The sequence below is a fragment of the Colletotrichum gloeosporioides genome, assembly GCF_011800055.1.
Source record: "Colletotrichum gloeosporioides strain Lc1 chromosome Unknown consensus_35, whole genome shotgun sequence".
NCBI lineage: Eukaryota > Fungi > Ascomycota > Sordariomycetes > Glomerellales > Glomerellaceae > Colletotrichum > Colletotrichum gloeosporioides.
In genome coordinates, this window is record NW_025544680.1 from 56096 (window position 1) to 74533 (window position 18438).

At 55.0% G+C, this 18438-nt stretch overlaps 2 protein-coding genes and 1 pseudogene across 3 annotated transcripts; 2 read left to right on the forward strand and 1 right to left on the reverse strand.

Moving 5' to 3' along the window:
• Positions 1–1476: 1476 nt before the first annotated feature.
• GCG54_00008014 (uncharacterized protein) lies at positions 1477–1760 on the forward strand (the record flags this gene model as incomplete). Its single annotated transcript, XM_045407987.1, has 2 exons — positions 1477–1520; positions 1607–1760. The coding sequence occupies 2 exons, from the start codon at positions 1477–1479 to the stop codon at positions 1758–1760; spliced, it is 198 nt and encodes a 65-aa protein (XP_045265659.1).
• A 440-nt stretch (positions 1761–2200) lies between these two features.
• Positions 2201–5932, reverse strand: GCG54_00008015 (uncharacterized protein; the record flags this gene model as incomplete). The annotated part of the gene is made up of 5 exons (XM_045407988.1): positions 2201–3998; positions 4049–4117; positions 4166–4237; positions 4292–5567; positions 5641–5932. The coding sequence occupies 5 exons, from the start codon at positions 5930–5932 to the stop codon at positions 2201–2203; spliced, it is 3507 nt and encodes a 1168-aa protein (XP_045265660.1).
• Positions 5933–10820: 4888 nt separating this feature from the next.
• On the forward strand, positions 10821–18343 carry GCG54_00008016 (annotated as a pseudogene). The gene is made up of 5 exons: positions 10821–11592; positions 11642–14112; positions 14140–14286; positions 14562–18238; positions 18290–18343. Coding segments are annotated over exons 1-5 (7121 nt in total).
• Positions 18344–18438: the final 95 nt, after the last annotated feature.

Sequence of the window (18438 nt, forward strand, 5' to 3'; positions counted from 1 at the left end):
GTACAATTTTCCTACACTTTTGGAGTCGCGAAGTGATTGTACCAAGGTCCCATGTTAAGTAACTGGGTCCTATACCCACCTTAGGTTGGTTAGACATTCAGCACATAGGACCGCGCCCTCATTTGTTCGTTGTTGACGTTAGGAATCTAACCATGGAATGTCACTGCTGTCTGCATGTCCCTGCCTGCCTGCAACGCCTGCCTGCCTACCTTACCTTCCGAGCTAACAGTGGGTTAGCGGCAGTCACAAGGTACCCCCGCCTTCCCGCCCTGGTGTGCCTGGGCACGTACCCATAGCGGGGAAGCTTCTACCTACCTAGATAGGCACCTTAAGGTGAAGTACCTAAAGGTACCTAAGACAGGCACCTGCCCGAAGTGCCTTCCTGATAGCTCTCCAGTCTATAAATCTAGCACGCAGTACATCGCGAGGTATTCCCGTTTTCCGCTCTGGCCGTCACTCGCCAAGTGAGAAGAACACAATGAGCCTCGGAATCCATGTTCGGATGGGAAGCCAAAGCGACATTAAAACCAGAGGCTTCGGGCAAGGCTCCAGCTACAAAGCTTGTGTATTCTCACAGTGTTAGTCTTAGCGTACATTACATGATATTATCTTTGATAGTAGCTCTACATATTATTCTACAACCTCAGCTTCCCCGCGTAGCCTTTTGATACCCTGGCTCCTCGACCAGGCGTCAGCTGAAACCCTGTCCAACTCTAAAATTCGCCTTATCATTCATCGCATGGCGTACTGGCCCTTGACTGAGCGCGCGAGTGCCGCCGACCGGCGTGAGCTCCATGCTGTCTTTCTGCGATAAGAAACCACGCGCAGTTAGCTGACGTATCTTTTAGCCAGTATCTCCCGTCGAACTGATAGCTTGTCAAGAAAATGACTCTCTTCGCCCCAAACCGTGAGTGGCATGGTTATATTCCATCACCCAGCCTCAAGCCACGTCGCGTGCCTTTCCACAACTACCCCAAGCTTTCCTAGCCCGAAATTATTGTCGTGTCTCGCCCCCCCCCCCCCCCCCCCCCCCCCCCCCCCCCCCCCCCCCCCNGGTTCCCCCCCCCCCCCCCCTTGCGTCTCCCCGAACCCGCCATCTAGAAACCCAGCAAACCCCGGCCACTGTAGTCATTCATTTGGGTACGTTCTAGGCGTCGTACAGGGGCCGTAGTAGGACCTCTTGTGCGTTCCCCAAAAATTAGGTAATCGTCATGATGTAGTCGAGTCGTCTGATCCAAGACACCAAGCAGCTCCCTCCCGTTTCCCCAACAAAAACGAGTGCCCCTCCACCTTTGGCCCAAAGATCTGGAGCTAGGTAAGCTGAGGTGCCGAGGACGTGGAGATCTACTTAATGCTCCCCCCCTCCCACGCCTCCACACATTGGCAGTGATCGGTCTGTACGCCTACATTGCGTCTGGACGCTGAAGTTGTAACTTCCCCAATTCCACCACCAATATTGTCTTGATATCTGTCATCATGGATCCCAAGCCAGCCATGCCAAGTCAGATTCGCCCTGGCATGTAAGTGTACTGCACCTTCACCCCCTAGCTTCCGCTACCCGAACGGTATGCGCCAGCCTGGACAGCATACTGACACGCCCATGCAGACGTCACCGCGGCGTGCTCCTCGCTGCCATGGTTGTATCCACCGCTATAGTCGGCATCAGATACCAAGCCAACTCCAGAAGAACAAACGAGTTGAACCAGCGGACAACGGCCCCCTACTACGTAACTGTCGACAGGAGCGGCGGTGGGATCTGAGATGGCACGCATAGTCACTGCGTCTGAGCTGGCGACGGACGAAATACTATCATTTACCACAATACAATTCTGTGTGATTGAGTCACATCCAGAGCAGTAACTCGGAATATTAATCCAGGGGAAGAACTATGAGAGTCAATGGAAGAAAAGGAAGACAAGAATGAATTTTTGTACGTATCAATACATGAGACTGGGACGACTGGAGGGAAAATGACCTCGAATCGATCCTGGCGCAAACTCAAATACCATCATTACTCCATCTACATGTCCAAATGCAACGCGCAACCAGCTCGCGATTTATATGCGACTTGACTGAAAACAGGTCAAACTTCCAGAGAAAACCTCTGATTCCAAACGCCCCAGCGATGCGACAATTACCAGCTGTGACTGAGGTATAGCGCGCCAGAAAATGCCCTGCAAATCAAAACGCGTCGCCCCTTTTACATTGAGCTCCTCTTCCCTGGCGCCATGCTCTCGCTATCGGAATCATCGCCAGACGAGTGTGCGACTTCCTTGCCCTTTGCTTTTGCGCTCAGCAAACCCACCTTTGGCTCCAGCATGCTCTTCCGACTAGGTGGGCGCTTGCCAGTGGTTCTCCTGACCATCTTGGGTCTCTCAGCACCTTCTTCCTTTCTCGCACCAGCAGGACTTGCCAGCCCAGAAAACTTCTGGAGTTCTTCGCCTGATGAGTTGCGGCGTGTAGTTGGGGCAGTCGAGTTGGAATTAGTCTTGAGCCCGCGCAACTCCCTGGCAACATCGGCGAAGCTCTCTTCCAATGTCTTCATCCGTGCCAACACGAGCTTGCTCATACGGTTGCTATCACCGGAATCTTGACCGCGTCCCGCTCCGTTGAGTCGTGCGTCCTTCATCAACGCCATCGCCATTTGAGTTTGGAAGCTCGACGGCATGCCTCCCGTCGGGTCGTCAGGTGCTATATTGTCCGACAAAATGCTCATGTCAACCGAGGATAGTCGTCTCATCTGGTTCGGACGGAGCCGCTGGTCGATGCCCGTGAGCGCTGCTCGGTTGGGCGCAGTCTGAGTTGCGTCCCTAGGTGGCAGTATAGGCCTGGGCCGTGTGTTGGTTGTCACGTATGTCTGCCGGCGCGGCGAGCGATGGCCGCTAGTCGCTGCCGGCTCGACCACCGCAGCTCGACTAGTCTGCACGCGCGCGCGAGTGGGCGGTGGCTCCGGTGACGAATGAGAAGACGAGCTAGGCGGTCGGCGCAACTCCTGAGGGGCGTATAGGATTGTGTTCGTCGACATTGTCCGACTGTGAGGTATGCGGCGTGCTGAGCGAGGGGTAGCGGCGATGGACGGCCGGCCGCTCGAACCAAGTGATGACGATGTAGGCGGAGCAGCGCTGAAACGCTTCGACATCGGCGTTGTAGTGAAGTAATCGTCAATCTGAGTCTGGTGAATCACAGGGCCCCGACGACTCTCGCCTGCGTTTGTTGCGATGTCCTCCTCTTCTTCCTCATCATTTGTGACAAGCTCATCATCACCGTCGGCGTCCGTCTGCTGGTTCTCTTCTTCCTTGGCCTTCGTTGCCGCGGCTATCCCTCGGAAGAAAGAGCCGATGGCAGGCTGTGACGTAAAATCTGCGGGATCGCTTGCAGCCGATCTGATGTCTGATATTTGTCGAGACCGCTGAGATCGAAGCTCCCTTGAGAGACTCAATCGACGATGCCAGTCAGGTCGTATGCTTTGGCCGCCTTCCATCGTCGGCCACTGAGGGACCTGAGGAGAAGCGTCGGCATCATCGGCCTGATCCATCCAGTTACGGATGGCATTTTGCGTTTTCCTTCGTTCATGCCGTCTCTGATTTCGCAACGTGGCGATGCCAGGACCACGCCGAAACACTTCCTCCAGAGCGTGGTCTTTCTGGTAACCGGTAACAGATTCCTCGCGAACCCGCACGTTGGGACTGAATAACGCAGAGCGAGCCGAGGGATCAGCGAACGAAATGGTTCTATCACGCCCATGATGGTGGTTTTCAACGAGATCCGTTGGCTCGAACATTGACGGCGCCAGCCAATACTTCTCATAAAGATAGATTGAAAAGAGGAGAGGAAAATGCGTGACCTTGATGATGGTCCTGTTCAGCCGGACAAAATGCTTCAGCGGCATGCAGTACCGCAGAGGCATGAGCAACCACGCGAAAATGTTTCCTGGCGCAACGTAGGAGAACAAGGCATCGTTCTTGACCATGGAGATCGTGTTAATGGCGAAGAGAAATCTAGATTGTGTAAGTAGATTGATTTGGCGATGTGATTGGCAGGGACCCACTGATGCTCTTCCCTGGCATTGGAAGCGATCTTCATAAAAGAGTTGGTCAAAACGGTAATTAGAATGGTGCTGCTCTTGTTAGCTGGAGCTGAAGAAAACGGACGGGACTAGGCTTACACAACAACGAAGTGGCAGAGAATCAGGAAGAAGGCCATGAGCCCTCTCTCAAGCCAATTATACACGGGCCAACTATACAAAGTTAGCAACGGAGACGCAGGCGGCTGTAGGGGCCATGTGACTTACACGTCCCAGGCGGCGGGAGTGAAGCCCATCAATATCTGGAAGATCTTGAAGGCTATATCCGCCGCATCGTTGTTGCTATCTGCAAGGGTGAAGAAAACGAAAAAGCCGCTACATGCGATGAGAATGAGAATCGCAACGGCGGCAAGGTCGACTGCCATCAAACGGAAAGCAATGAGCAGCTGGGAAAAGTACGGGTAGTGGTCCAGTACACTGAAGATACGGGGCAGCAGCAGAATGGCATTCGCCGCGAGGACATCGTAAGCGGAATCATTCCAATGCTTGGGGTCCACGAGGAACACTCCGTATACACGCATGAAATAGTAGACAATCAACAGAACCAGGATTCCCAGGTCGAAGACGTTCCAGAAGCTCATGATGTAAAGTGAGAAACCCTGCTCGTTGAACCCAACAAGCTCATCCAGCATGAATCCGGCACTCCAAAACCAAAAGATCAGCTCCAACGAGCTGATGCGGGCTGAACGCTGGGAGAGGACAGCGAGAAATAAGCCGATGAGCACAAGTAGCGATAATGTCGAAAGGAAGAATCTGTAGCGGGGAACCCGCAGGCGCGAAAGCTTGAACAGAGACGCCTGACGAGGATCGTAAAGAATAACGCTCCGTCTGCCTAGCACAGACTGGTTCTGCTGCCCTTCCTTCTGGTTATGCCCACCCAACAGCGGCGTCCGCGCATCTGGCAGCCCCTGAACCGGAGATGGTGGCGGTTCGCGGTGTAAGCTGTCTTGAGACGAGTAAAAGCTGATGGCGCCGTTCCAGATGGCTTCTAGTTGTTGGACGACTAAGGGATGGGCGAGAAAGTGCTTGGCGGAAGCACGAATAGCGACTTCTAGGGTGGAAGTTCGTGCGGCAGTGAGGCGTGCCTTGTTTTTTGGATCGTTCTTCGGTGCATTCGCGGGCTGAGCCCCAGGAAGTCCTTGCAGAGGATAGAAGTCATATGAGAGGGCATCGATAAGTTCGCGAGTGTTGTACTCCTTGAGGAGCTTCAGCGCCAGCAGCTCACATACCAATGCCCTAGTGTAACTTATTCCAGCATTACCCGGGTATAACTGGCCTTCCTTGTTGAACTGTAAGCAGTTGGCCATGAGGCAGTAGAGAGTCGCACGATTGAACTGCTGAGTCCTGATTTGTTGCTGCATAGGCTTGACCAGGAACTGAGAGACCTGCGGCGAGCGTATCTGATCCCATGTCAACGTCGTTTCGGTTCGGGTCTGAATGATGATGCGAATCGCGTGGGTGATGCTGTAGATAGGAAGGGAGTCTGTGAAGTGGTTGTTAGTCCGAGTTGATGAAGACTAGGGGTCTAGCCAAACAAGGCTCTAGCTTGTGCGTACCGAGATATGACTCCGAGAAGAGAGGAAGGACAGGCATGGTACGATGTGGATGGTCCTCGTCATCCACGGCATCGGGATCGTCCCCAGACTGTGCTAAGCCATCGTCTTCCTCCTCTTCCTCTTCCTCTTCCTCTTCCTCTTCCTCCTCGGCCTCAGTGAAGTCTGCTACTGCGTGTCGTGATTCGCCATAGTGGCGATAAGCTGGTCCGGGGGAAGGCGAATGCCTATCGTGAAGTCGGTCAATGCGACGACTGCGATTGCTCTGCTTGGGTCGCAGCAGAGAGGAAAACATGGTCCAGTCGGAGTGAGAGATGCAGCCCGCCGCCTTGTGTTATTGCGTCTCACAGCGCCATGGGGCGGAGACCGAGCAAGACTGTATGGAGACGCGATGTGGGAGGCGGTTCGAGAGCACCGGAAGGAAAGGGGCTCAGGTTTGGGTTGCCGCGGATGCGAGAGGCCGTCGAGAGCACCGGCAGGCCGAAGGAGGCGCGAAAGAAGGTAGAAGGAGGTAGGGGAAGGCAACGGCAGGTCGAGCACGGGAGTAAATAAGAAAGTCCAGACTCCAAACCCGGTGGGCAATGTATGCGACTTGGGATTGGCGACTGCGACTGCAACTGCAGCAAGGTCAGGTCGGGCCAGGATCCCCGTGGTCGAGACGCAGAAAACGATGCAATGTTTTGTGGGGAAGCCGGTCAAAGTCTTTTTTTCCCCCTCGACAGAACAGACGAAAGTACGGGAAAGGCAATTATGTATGTAGGTGGGCGAGTGAGAGGACTGGAGGGCCAAGGGAAGAGAAGAAGTACGGATAGTACAAAGAACAAAAGAGACACACTAAGAGTGCAGCGTGCTAGTTAGGAGAGGACAACGGCAAGCAACATGCGCGCCTGGAGCGCGGATCGAGATTCAGAGAGGACGATGCGATTTTTAGCGTAGGTAAGGTACCTAGTTGGACAAGTACACTCTCAGTTAAGGTATGGCAGTATGGCAGTATGGAAGAGCTAGGTAAATAAAAGGCAAGGCGAGAGATACTGCATCAGGTAGTCCTCCGGTGCAGGCAGTAGGGACATGGAACTTTCAGGAGGTGGAAGGCAGGCAAGGTATAGGGTTCGGCAGAGACGAGGAGTGCCGCAAGTGCTTGGTAGCCCCAGGTCTACGACCTCTGGGTGCTATGCAAACTGCTGTTGGCCTGGCCTTGCCTTGGTTTGGATCTCAAGTTGATTTTTCCGGTAACGTCGAATGCTTGGAGCTGATGATGAAAATAGTCGGTGACGACGTGCATTGGTCAGGATAGCCTGCGATAAGGAGACGCACACCACCAACTCACTCCCACCTTACCCGCCACACACCAACATGCAGCAGGCAGTGACACCACACTAGGTACACTGGCAAGTCATGTCATAGCCTGGGGACGTCTTCCTAATGTACCTTAGGCACCTTGAGGCAAGGTACTGTAGGATATTCGTCTGGTCTAAGTCGTGCAGCCAGCGAGAGACGGGAGGCCGTAAACTACAAGACCACGAGGAGGCAGGATAGGAGACTGGAGCGCGACGCGCTCAGCGGTGGACAGTGGAGAAGAGTGTCACGTCGCGCGTGAAGTACACGGCCATACACTGTACAGTGTAATGGCGTCCAGAGTGACCTGAGTGCCCATCCACGATCCAGAAAGCCGCCCAGGCCTCTCGCAATTGATGAATCAGGTCTCGCTAGTGCACGATCCCTGAGGAGGGGGGGGGGGGGGNCCGCCCGGGGGGGGGGGGGGGGGGGGGCGGTTGGCCTCTAAAAAGTGGAGTGCAACGCTGCAAGTGCTGCAAAAGCTGCAAGTGCTCGCAAATGTGGGAAGGCAAACCCACGGGATGACACTGGCGTCGCTGGGGCCCTTCGCCTATGAAAATTGAAATGACCCCAATATAACGGTTCTGGGATGCCATGCTCTCTTGAGCTGCACCTCAGCCACAGGCCCACCCGACGCTCTAATCCTTGAATCCATTGGAGACTGACTGTCTTGGGGACTCTCAGACTCCAGGCCAAACAAAACATAGATATTCATAGATCATCACCATCCCGTATGAAGGAAGCAGCCAGCAGGCGGGACGCCATAAAACCAGGAGAGAAAACAAGCCGAGCCGAAGGAGGGCAGAGGCATTAAACTGCAGAGCACAGCAACACGAAAGTCTTTTCAGCCCTGCTTCGTCTGGAGAAATAAATGCCTCCAAAAAACAACCCGCGCCATCAGACGAAAAAACGGGCGAGACATGTAACCGCATGACTTCTCAAGGGTTTTTAGCACGCGCAAAAAAGAGTGGAGGACCGACATGGAGGGGTCGCAGACAGACACAGGAGCTGGAGACAACCGCCGAACTCCTTGAGACCTTGAGTGAAAGGACCCGCGGAGCAAGACGATGCTTGCCATGATGTTTTGTTGGCTCTACGATTACCTACTTTGCGGAGACCTCCTACGACTAACTTTCCATCCTTGATTGCAGTCTGCGTGGACGAACAGGGTCAGCTCCAGCTCCATCTCCCATCTCCAGCTCCAGCTAAGATCAAGCTGTCCTGCTCCTCATCTGCAGTCTGCAGGACCTGCGCGGCCGCACGTCGTCACTTGATGCCGGGGTTGGCCTGGGCCCCGTCCAATGGGTCGATTCTGTGTCTGTTTTGTCTGCTCTGCCGGCCCTGAATCATCACAATGGAACATGTACAAGACCATTGACGCTCACCGCATGCCTACCCCACGCCTCCAAACACTCAACTTGCACCACCACACCTCACCCAGACCACGACTCATCCCTCACTTCCATTTGTAGGCGAGGCGAACAAGTCCAGTCGGTCGACTCGCCTCCACACTCCTTGAGCCCCAGAGTCGCAGTCTTTGGCCTAGTGCAGCTTGAGTTGCTTCCATACCACCCCACCTCGAGACACCCCAAGCTATCCCGCCGTCCCGTTGGTCAAGCCCGTCACCGCCATTGGCATCACCCACACACACGGATGCACAGATGGCACCTGTTCACGCCGGGGTGCGACGCTGCTTTTGGGGGTCACACCCGGACTAAACTGCGCTGCCCGGGTTTCTCCTACACCATCGGTTTGCGCGATGCTCCTGCCGTTTCTCGTCCCATCATCCACCGCCTTTGCCCTGGACTTGGAATACCCGTCTTGAACACCACCTCTACGAGACTCGGCCCTTGGAAGCCATCTCAGACAGACAGCGGCAACGGGAGGACAGCCCATGGGGTCCGTCACGACGATTCACGCTGCCCTCGCCCCTGCCTCCGCCTCCTCGCATCCCGCCAGCGTCAAATCCGCAAGCTTGGGTGTCCCATGTCGAGACCCTCATTTACCTACGTGTCTAAGCCTGCACGCAAGCACCAGCAGAAGCCCGTCATGCCAGGTTACATCGGAACACATGATCATCGGCGATTTTGTCGATTCAGATCGCCTCCAGGGTTGCTTCCATCACTAGATCCAGCCCAGACCAGCCCAGCACAACACAGCACAGCACAGCACAGCACAGCACAGCACAGCAAGGCACAGAACATCACAGAGACTTGCATCGCGGTACTGCAGTTGTGCGAACCCGACGCTAGGCAACAGGAAATTTCCCCAAATTCTCGCAGTACATGCTGCCAATTGCGTGGCAGCACGGCCAAGCTTCCCATGTTATACCCAGGTGTTTTCCTCCAAGCCAGCGAGCTAGTCCATTCCTGGCATCTTCGCGCAAAGCTGGTAGCTGGGTTCCGTTGCCAAAGAGTTGCTTACTGTCTACCCACTGTTGATACCCTTACCTATCTCGGTACAGCTGCCGCGCATGTCATATTGAGGAATGTCAGCATCGTCACTTGACTTGCCTCACACTGACACACTGCATTCTTCCTTATCACGTTCAAGGCTCGAAACCGTAGCCCAGACGATCTAGAAACCCGTTGCTAGAGCAGTCGCTTGGCGCGTGCGTGAGATTTAATGTTGGGATGTCCCACTCCGACGAAGATGAAGGGCGAGAGCGACATGGAAATGCGACCCTGCATCAGTCCAAACCTGCACGCATCAGCCGAGTCGGGCTCTGAGGTTGAGTGTGAAGGAAAATTCGCTGCCGGCCGAGTGCACAGCAACAGTTGGATCGCATCGAATAAGGCAGTGACTTGAATTATTGGTGTAAGTGCAAGGAGAAAAGACTGAAGCGAAATTAGAGACAAGAATGCGCAGAGCCAATGAGCCGGAGCGCAATGGACAAACACAGCATTCCAGTCGTCACAGTGTTCCCGGATCTCTTTTGGCTGGGGATGCTCCACTCAAAATCTCAGCACCGGCATCGGCGGTATGAGGTGAATTGTGCCGTCACCTTGGTCGGTGAGCCATGGTCAGACCCCTCGTACCCCTCCATCGTGTGTGCCGCCCCTGTGAACCCCAGCCTTTCTTTCGTCGCCAGCCACGAAATGGGAATGTCTGCATCACCAACAGCACTCCAATTGAACTCCCAAACAAAACTGCGCATACGAGTCGTGAGCTTGTCACTAAGCCCTAGCCCATCCACAGGAATAATTCCCAGACGCGACGGCAAAATCAGCGGCCAGCGTCCATCAACAGATAGTCTGGTGCAGGTGGTAGATCGTGACTCGACTCGGTCATCGGGACGATGCACCGCGATCCACTCTGCCACCGCATCTAGTTGTCTACACTAGTGGACAGACGAGAAGGAAAAGAAAATTCTTCAAGGACGACAACAAGATTAAACAAAATTCTGCACCGTAGAATGGCTGAGTTGCTCGGCGGGTTTGGCTTGTTGGCGTGCAGTGCTCGACCGCTGGGCTTTTCCCCGCGGCCCGCCTGTGGCTAGAAGCGGCAACATCAATCTTTTCTGCCCACTAGGACGATGGCGCTAGGCCTTTTCCCACTGACCGCCCGCTGTCAAATGCCGTATTCTGCAGTCGGATCTGTGTCAGTGCACAGCTCGCAGTCCCGCCATCCAAGGATGGTGCTTGCTCATTGGACAATCCGGGCTAATGCTCACACACATCCCACAATGTACACCCCGGGCGATGAGCAGGGAGGGGACCAGACGAATTTTTTGGCTATGTGTAAAAAAAAACTTTTGTTGCTCCCTCTTTTTTCGAATTTTTCTTCCTCCTTCTCTCTTCTCCTCCTTCTAACATGGTTGTCTAGAACCTCACGCGACTTCCCGAAGATCTATCGTGGCAGATGATCGCTGGGAAGCTACTGAACCATCCTCCGAGACTCTGACCACGAGCTCGCTGCCACTTTCTTTAGGCATCTCTTTTGCCGTAAAGCCAGCCCTATCGAGAGTTTCGTTCCCCGTCGTTGTCATTGCCCCGCATCACACAAAGATGGTCGCCATCTACCCCCCGGCTTCGGCCCGCCAGGTTGGCTCTGACGATGAGGGCCTCATGGCTCTCGAGCTTCGCGACGGCACCGTCTACCAGGGTTTCAGCTTTGGTGCTCAGAAGAGCATTGCCGGAGAGCTCGTCTTCCAGACTGGTATGGTGGGGTATCCGGAGTCGGTGACAGACCCCTCATACCGCGGCCAGATTCTGGTCATCACCTTTCCCTTGGTTGGCAACTATGGCGTTCCCTCGCGGGAGACCATTGACGAGCTCTTGGGCGACCTGCCTGCCCATTTCGAGTCCTCCCAGATTCACATCGCTGGTCTCGTCGCCTCCTCCTACGCCGGCGAGGACTACTCCCACTTCTTGGCCGAGTCCTCCCTTGGCACATGGCTCAAAGAGCAGGGCGTTCCCGCCATTTACGGCGTTGATACCAGAGCCCTCACCAAGCGCTTGAGAAGCCAGGGCAGCACGCTGGGCCGATTGCTTCTCCAGAAGAAGACCATTGCGAACGGTACCACCAACGGCCACGTCAATGGCGTTGCTTCCTTCTCTGTCGACGACTTTCAGACGGTGGACTGGGTCAACCCCAATGAGAAGAATCTCGTAGGCGAGGGTGAGTCCCACCGACGATACCTGGATTTGCACAAGCTCACTCTTCTTAGTCTCCATCAAGGCCCCCAAGCTGTACAAGCCCCCTGCGAGCATTACCACCAAGAAGCATCCCTCCGGCAGGCCCATCCGTGTTCTTTGCCTGGATGTCGGTATGAAGTACAACCAGCTGAGGTGCTTCCTCAAGCGTGGCGTCGAAGTCCTGGTCTGCCCCTGGGACCACGATCTCGTAAAACAAGCTGGAGAAGAGTACGACGGTCTCTTCCTGTCCAACGGTCCCGGTGACCCGGCCATGCTCGACGTTACTGTCAAGAACATTCAGGCAGCCATGGAAAAGACCAAGACTCCTGTCTTTGGTATCTGCTTGGGTCACCAGCTGCTTGCCCGCGCCTCCGGCGCCAAGACCGCCAAGATGAAGTTCGGAAACAGAGGCCACAACATTCCCTGCACGAGCATGATCACTGGGAAGTGCCACATCACTTCTCAGAACCACGGTTTCGCCGTCGACTCCAGCTCTCTCACCGCCGACTGGAGGGAACTTTTCGTCAACGCCAACGACGGTAGCAACGAGGGTATCGCCCATCTCTCCAAGCCCTACTTCAGTGTCCAGTTCCATCCTGAGAGCACGCCCGGTCCCCGCGACACTGAGTACCTGTTCGATGTTTTCATTGGCACCATTGAGGACTGTGCTGCCGACCCCACGAAACTGAGTGCCCCTGTCAGCTTCCCCGGCGGCACCATCGAGGAGAACGAGCGCCTGCACCCTCGTGTCCACCCTCGCAAGGTCCTCGTTCTCGGCAGTGGTGGTCTCAGTATCGGCCAGGCTGGAGAGTTCGACTACTCCGGTTCCCAAGCCATCAAGGCTCTCAAGGAGGAGGGCATCTACACCGTCCTCATCAACCCCAATATTGCCACCATTCAGACGTCGAAGGGTCTGGCGGACAAGGTATATTTCTTGCCGGTCAACGCGGACTTCGTTCGTAAAGTCATTCAGTACGAGAGACCCGATGCCATCTACGTTACCTTCGGTGGACAGACCGCCCTCCAGGTTGGTATTCAACTGAAGGATGAGTTCGAAGAGCTCGGAGTCAAGGTCCTGGGTACTCCCATCGACACTATCATCACTACCGAGGATCGTGAGCTCTTCGCTCGCAGCATGGACTCGATTGGCGAGAAGTGCGCCAAGTCCGCCTCTGCCAGCACCGTTGACGAGGCCATGGCTTGTGTCAAGGATATCGGTTTCCCCGTCATTGTCAGAGCTGCTTATGCCCTGGGCGGCCTCGGCAGTGGTTTCGCCAACAACGAAGCAGAGCTTCTTGATCTTTGCAACAAGGCTTTCGCCGCCAGTCCCCAAGTTCTCATTGAGCGCAGCATGAAGGGCTGGAAAGAGATTGAGTATGAGGTCGTCCGTGACGCCCAGGACAACTGCATCACCGTATGCAATATGGAGAACTTCGATCCTCTGGGCATTCACACTGGTGACTCTATCGTTGTTGCGCCTTCTCAGACGCTTTCCGACGAGGATTACAATATGTTGCGTACCACGGCCGTCAACGTCATTCGTCACCTCGGCGTTGTTGGAGAGTGCAACATCCAGTATGCCTTGAACCCTTTCTCGAAGGAGTACTGCATTATCGAGGTCAACGCCAGATTGTCCAGGTCTTCTGCACTTGCGTCTAAGGCAACCGGCTACCCGTTGGCCTTCATTGCCGCCAAGCTTGGCCTCGGTATTCCTCTCAAGGATATTGCCAACAGCGTCACCAAGTCGACCTGTGCTTGCTTTGAGCCTTCTCTTGATTACGTTGTGGTCAAGATGCCCCGTTGGGACTTGAAGAAGTTCACCCGTGTCTCTACTCAGCTGGGATCCTCCATGAAGAGCGTCGGCGAAGTCATGAGTATCGGCCGAAACTTCGAGGAAGCCATCCAGAAGGCCATTCGTGCCATTGACTTCCACAACCTTGGTTTCGGCGAGACCAAGGCCTTGATGTCGATTGACGACGAACTGCAGACACCGTCGGACCAACGTTTATTTGCCATCGCCAATGCCATGCACACTGGCTACTCGGTTGACAAGATTTGGGAGCTTACCAAGATTGACAAGTGGTTCTTGCACAAGCTCAAGGGCCTGAGCGACTTCTCGAAGTCGATGACCAACTACTCCACCAGCGATATCTCAAAATGCCCCGACATCCTTCTCCAGGCCAAGAGACTGGGTTTCTCTGATCGTCAACTCGCCAAATTCTGGAGCTCCAACGAAATTGCGGTGCGCACTCTGAGACAGGAAGCCAACATCATGCCTTTTGTCAAGCAAATCGACACGGTTGCTGCTGAGTTCCCGGCCTTCACTAACTACCTGTACCTGACTTATAATGCTTCCGAGAGCGACGTCTCCTTCGACGATCATGGCATCATGGTTCTGGGCTCTGGTGTCTACCGTATTGGTTCCTCGGTCGAGTTCGACTGGTGTTCTGTTCGCGCAATTAGAACCTTGAGACAAGAGGGTTTCAAAACTATCATGGTTAACGTAAGTCTCACATATTTCCTTCATCAGGTCGTCCATCACGAAACATGTTTGTCAAGAAGTCGGCTGTCCAGGTGTCTTGCCTCATGCCTCGTTGCTACCCCTGTCGTCCCCTTTGGCCGTGCCCTCTCTATCCTCTCCCTCGTCCCCTGCCGTCTGCTGCCACATGCCGGCCCGGTCCCCATTCCTCGTCCCCGTCCCCGTCCCCGTCCCCGTTCCTCGTCCCCGTTCCTCGTCCCCGTTCCCGTCCCTCGTCCCTCGTCCCTCGTCCCCGTCCCCCGGCGGCGTCCCCCGACGGCATCCTTCGGCGGCGTTCCACGTCTTGTCTCTTCTCTCTCGTTGTCATTGTTGTCATTCTCATTGTCCCTGTCGCCCTTGATGACCCTGTGTCCCTTGTTGGCTTGGTCGTCCTTGGTGTCCGTCATTATCGTTGCCCCTATCCGCCCCGGCAGCAAAACTCTCACGTTGTTTCCAACACCAATATCATGGACGTTAAGCTAACACCCTTAACGTATAACCCGGAGACGGTTAGTACCGATTATGACGAAGCCGACAAGCTGTACTTCGAGAATATCAGCTTGGAGACGATTCTCGACATCTACCAATTAGAGGCCGCTGGCGGTATTTTGGGCGCCATGGGTGGCCAGACCCCCAACAACATAGCTCTGCCCCTGCACCGTGCGGGTGTCAAGGTTCTCGGAACCTCTCCTGAGATGATTGACAATGCCGAAAACCGCTACAAGTTCTCTCGTATGCTGGATACCATTGGTGTTGATCAGCCTACATGGAAGGAGCTCACTAGCTTCGAGGAGGCAAAGAAGTTCTGCCAGAAGGTCTCCTACCCTGTTTTGGTACGACCGTCTTACGTTCTTTCGGGTGCTGCGATGAACACCGTCTACTCCGAGCAGGATCTCGAGAATTACCTTGCTCAGGCTGCTGAGGTTTCCCGCGAGCATCCCGTGGTCATCACCAAGTACATCGAGAACGCCAAGGAGATCGAGATGGACGCTGTTGCCAAGGACGGTGTTGTTATCGGTCACTTCATTTCGGAGCATGTTGAGAATGCTGGTGTTCACTCTGGCGATGCTACTCTCATCCTGCCTCCCCAGGACCTGGAGCAAGAGACCATTGCCAGAATCGAGGAGGCCACGCGCAAGATTGGCGCTGCGCTCAATGTCACCGGTCCTTTCAACATTCAGTTCATTGCCAAGGACAACGACATCAAGGTTATTGAGTGCAACGTCCGTGCCTCTCGATCATTCCCCTTCGTCTCCAAAGTCATGGGTGTCGACTTGATTGAGATGGCCACCAAGGCGATAATGGGCAGACCCTTCGTTGAGTACCCTCCCACCACCATCTCTCCGGACTGCGTTGCTTGCAAGGTGCCCCAATTCAGTTTCTCTCGCCTTTCAGGTGCCGATCCTGTTTTGGGTGTTGAGATGGCATCCACTGGTGAGGTTGCTTGCTTTGGTGTTGACAAGTATGAGGCGTATCTCAAGGCTCTCATGTCGACTGGATTCAAGATCCCCAAGGCCAACATCCTTTTGTCCATGGGTTCCTACAAGGATAAGAAGGAAATGCTGCCTTCCGTCGAAAAGCTTGCCCGCCTTGGCTACAAGCTGTTTGCCACCGCCGGTACCGCCGACTTCCTTCAGGAGCATAATATTCCCGTGCAGTACCTGGAAGTCCTCGCCAATGAGCAAGAAGACCAGCGTTCTGAGTTCTCGCTCACTCAGCACTTGGCCAAGAACATGATCGATCTGTACATCAACTTGCCTTCCAACAACAAGTACCGCCGCCCAGCCAACTACATGTCCAAGGGTTATCAGACTCGCCGTATGGCTGTTGACTACCAGATTCCCTTGGTAACTAACGTCAAGAACGCCAAGATTCTCGTCGAAGCGATTGCCCGCCACTTTGAGCTGGGAGTGGCCACCCGCGACTTCCAGACGAGCCATCGCACCATCACTCTGCCTGGCTTGATCAATGTCGCAGCATTCGTGCCCGGCATTGCCACTCAGGCTAGCAACGACCTGTTGGCTGTTACAAAGGCCTCTGTCTCCGCTGGTTTCAGCATGATTCGCATCATGCCTGTCGGTGTCAAGGCTTCCATCACAGATGCTCTCACTCTGAAGGTTGCTCAGCAGAGCGCTAAGAACGGTGGCTTCTGCGACTTCAACTTCTCCGTTTCTGCCACCTCTGACAATGCTGATCAGATCAGCCACGTCACTGGTGAAGTTGGTTCGCTCTTCATCCCCTTCAACCACCTGTCTGGCAACATCAGCAAGGTCGCCGCCGTGACTTCTCACTTCGACAAGTGGCCCACTCACAAGCCCATTGTCACTGATGCGAAGCTGACCGACCTGGCTTCTATCCTGCTCCTGGCAAGCCTACACAACCGCAGAATCCACGTCACATCTGTGTCCACCAAGGACGACATCAGGCTGATTGCCCTCAGCAAGGCCAAGGGCCTGAAGGTGACCTGCGATGTCTCCATTTTCTCTCTGTACCTCTCGCAGAACGACTTCCCTGACTGCGCTCTCCTCCCCAATGAGGCTGACCAGAACGCCCTCTGGGAGCACCTGAGCACCATTGATGTCTTCTCCATTGGAAGCTTGCCATACCAGCTTGCCAGCTCCCTGGGCAAGACTGCCGACCCTGCCGTTGGCATCGCCGACGCTCTGCCCCTCCTGCTCACCTCCGTGACTGAGGGCAAGCTCACGATTGACGATATCAAGGCTCGCCTGTACGACAACCCCAAGGAGATCTTTGAGCTCCATGAACAGGTCGGCACCACCGTCGAAGTTGAGATTGACCGCCCCTATGGTGTTCAGTCCACCTCAGGGTGGTCACCTTTCGAGGGTCGCACTATGCGCGGATCCGTTCAGCGTGTGACCTTCCAGGACAAGACTGTCTGCTTGGATGGAGAGCTGCTGCCTCTGCCTTCTCTCGGCAAGGATATGTCGACTCATGGCGCTCTTCCCATGTCGCCCACGATCAAGCCTCAGTTGCAATCCATGACTCACCCCGAGAGCCCCCGTGACCGCCGGCCTTCCATGTTCAACTCCACCAGGCCGTCCAAGCTCCGTTCCGCGGATGGCCCTCTTCCCAACAAGACATTCGGCACCTTTGACGAGCTTAGCCTGCCGCCCCTCCANATGGCCCTCTTCCCAACAAGACATTCGGCACCTTTGACGAGCTTAGCCTGCCGCCCCTCCACCCCGCGATCGGCTCCAAGCTCCACGACCTTCTGTCGCAGCCCTCGTCTTGGAAGCAGCACAGCGTCTTGTCTGTTACCCAGTACACTCGTGCTGATCTCCACCACCTCTTCACTGTGGCCCAGCAGATGCGTCTCGGTGTCCAGCGTGAGGGTGTCTTGAACATCCTCCGTGGACGCGTTCTTTGCACTTTGTTCTACGAGCCCTCCACTCGCACTTCGGCCTCTTTCGATGCTGCGATGCAGAGACTTGGCGGCCGCACCATTGTCATCTCCACTTCCCACTCTTCCGTTCAGAAGGGTGAGACCCTCCAGGACACCCTCCGCACTCTTGGCTGCTACGGTGATGCCGTTGTCCTCCGACACCCGGAGGAGTCCAGCGCCGACATTGCCCGCCGATATGCTCCTGTTCCCGTCATCAACGGCGGCAACGGAAGCAAGGAGCACCCCACCCAGGCTTTCTTGGACCTCTTCACCATCCGTGAGGAGCTTGGTACTGTCCAGGGCCTGACCATTACCTTTGTGGGTGATCTTCTCTACGGCCGCCCTGTTCACTCCCTCATCTACCTCCTCCGCGACTACGGTGTGCAGGTTCAGCTCGTCTCTCCCAAGGGACTGGCTCTGCCCGCCGAGGTCCGCGAATACCTCATTGCTTCCGGACAGCTCCTGTGCGAGTCTGAGGAGCTCACTCCTGAGATCCTGGGCCGCAGCGATGTGCTCTACTGCACTCGTGTCCAGAAGGAGCGTTTCCCGACGGTCGAGGAGTACGAGAAGGTCAAGAACTCGTACCGCATCGATAACCGCACCCTCAAGTCGGCCAAGAAGGATATGTGCATTCTGCACCCTCTGCCCAGGAACGAGGAGATTGCGCCTGAGGTGGACACCGACCAGCGGGCGGCTTACTTCAGACAGGTATGTTTCCCCTACCCCCGTCTTTTGGGACGCACACTAATACATTCGCAGATGAGGTATGGTCTGTACTGCCGCATGGCGTTGCTTGCGTTGGTTATGGCACCATAGATTTGGTTTTCTTCCCTTCCCTTTATGTCGGAACCGGAAGACAAAAAAGACATGAAAATTTTCAATGTTCAAGACTTGGGTTTTCTTGATTC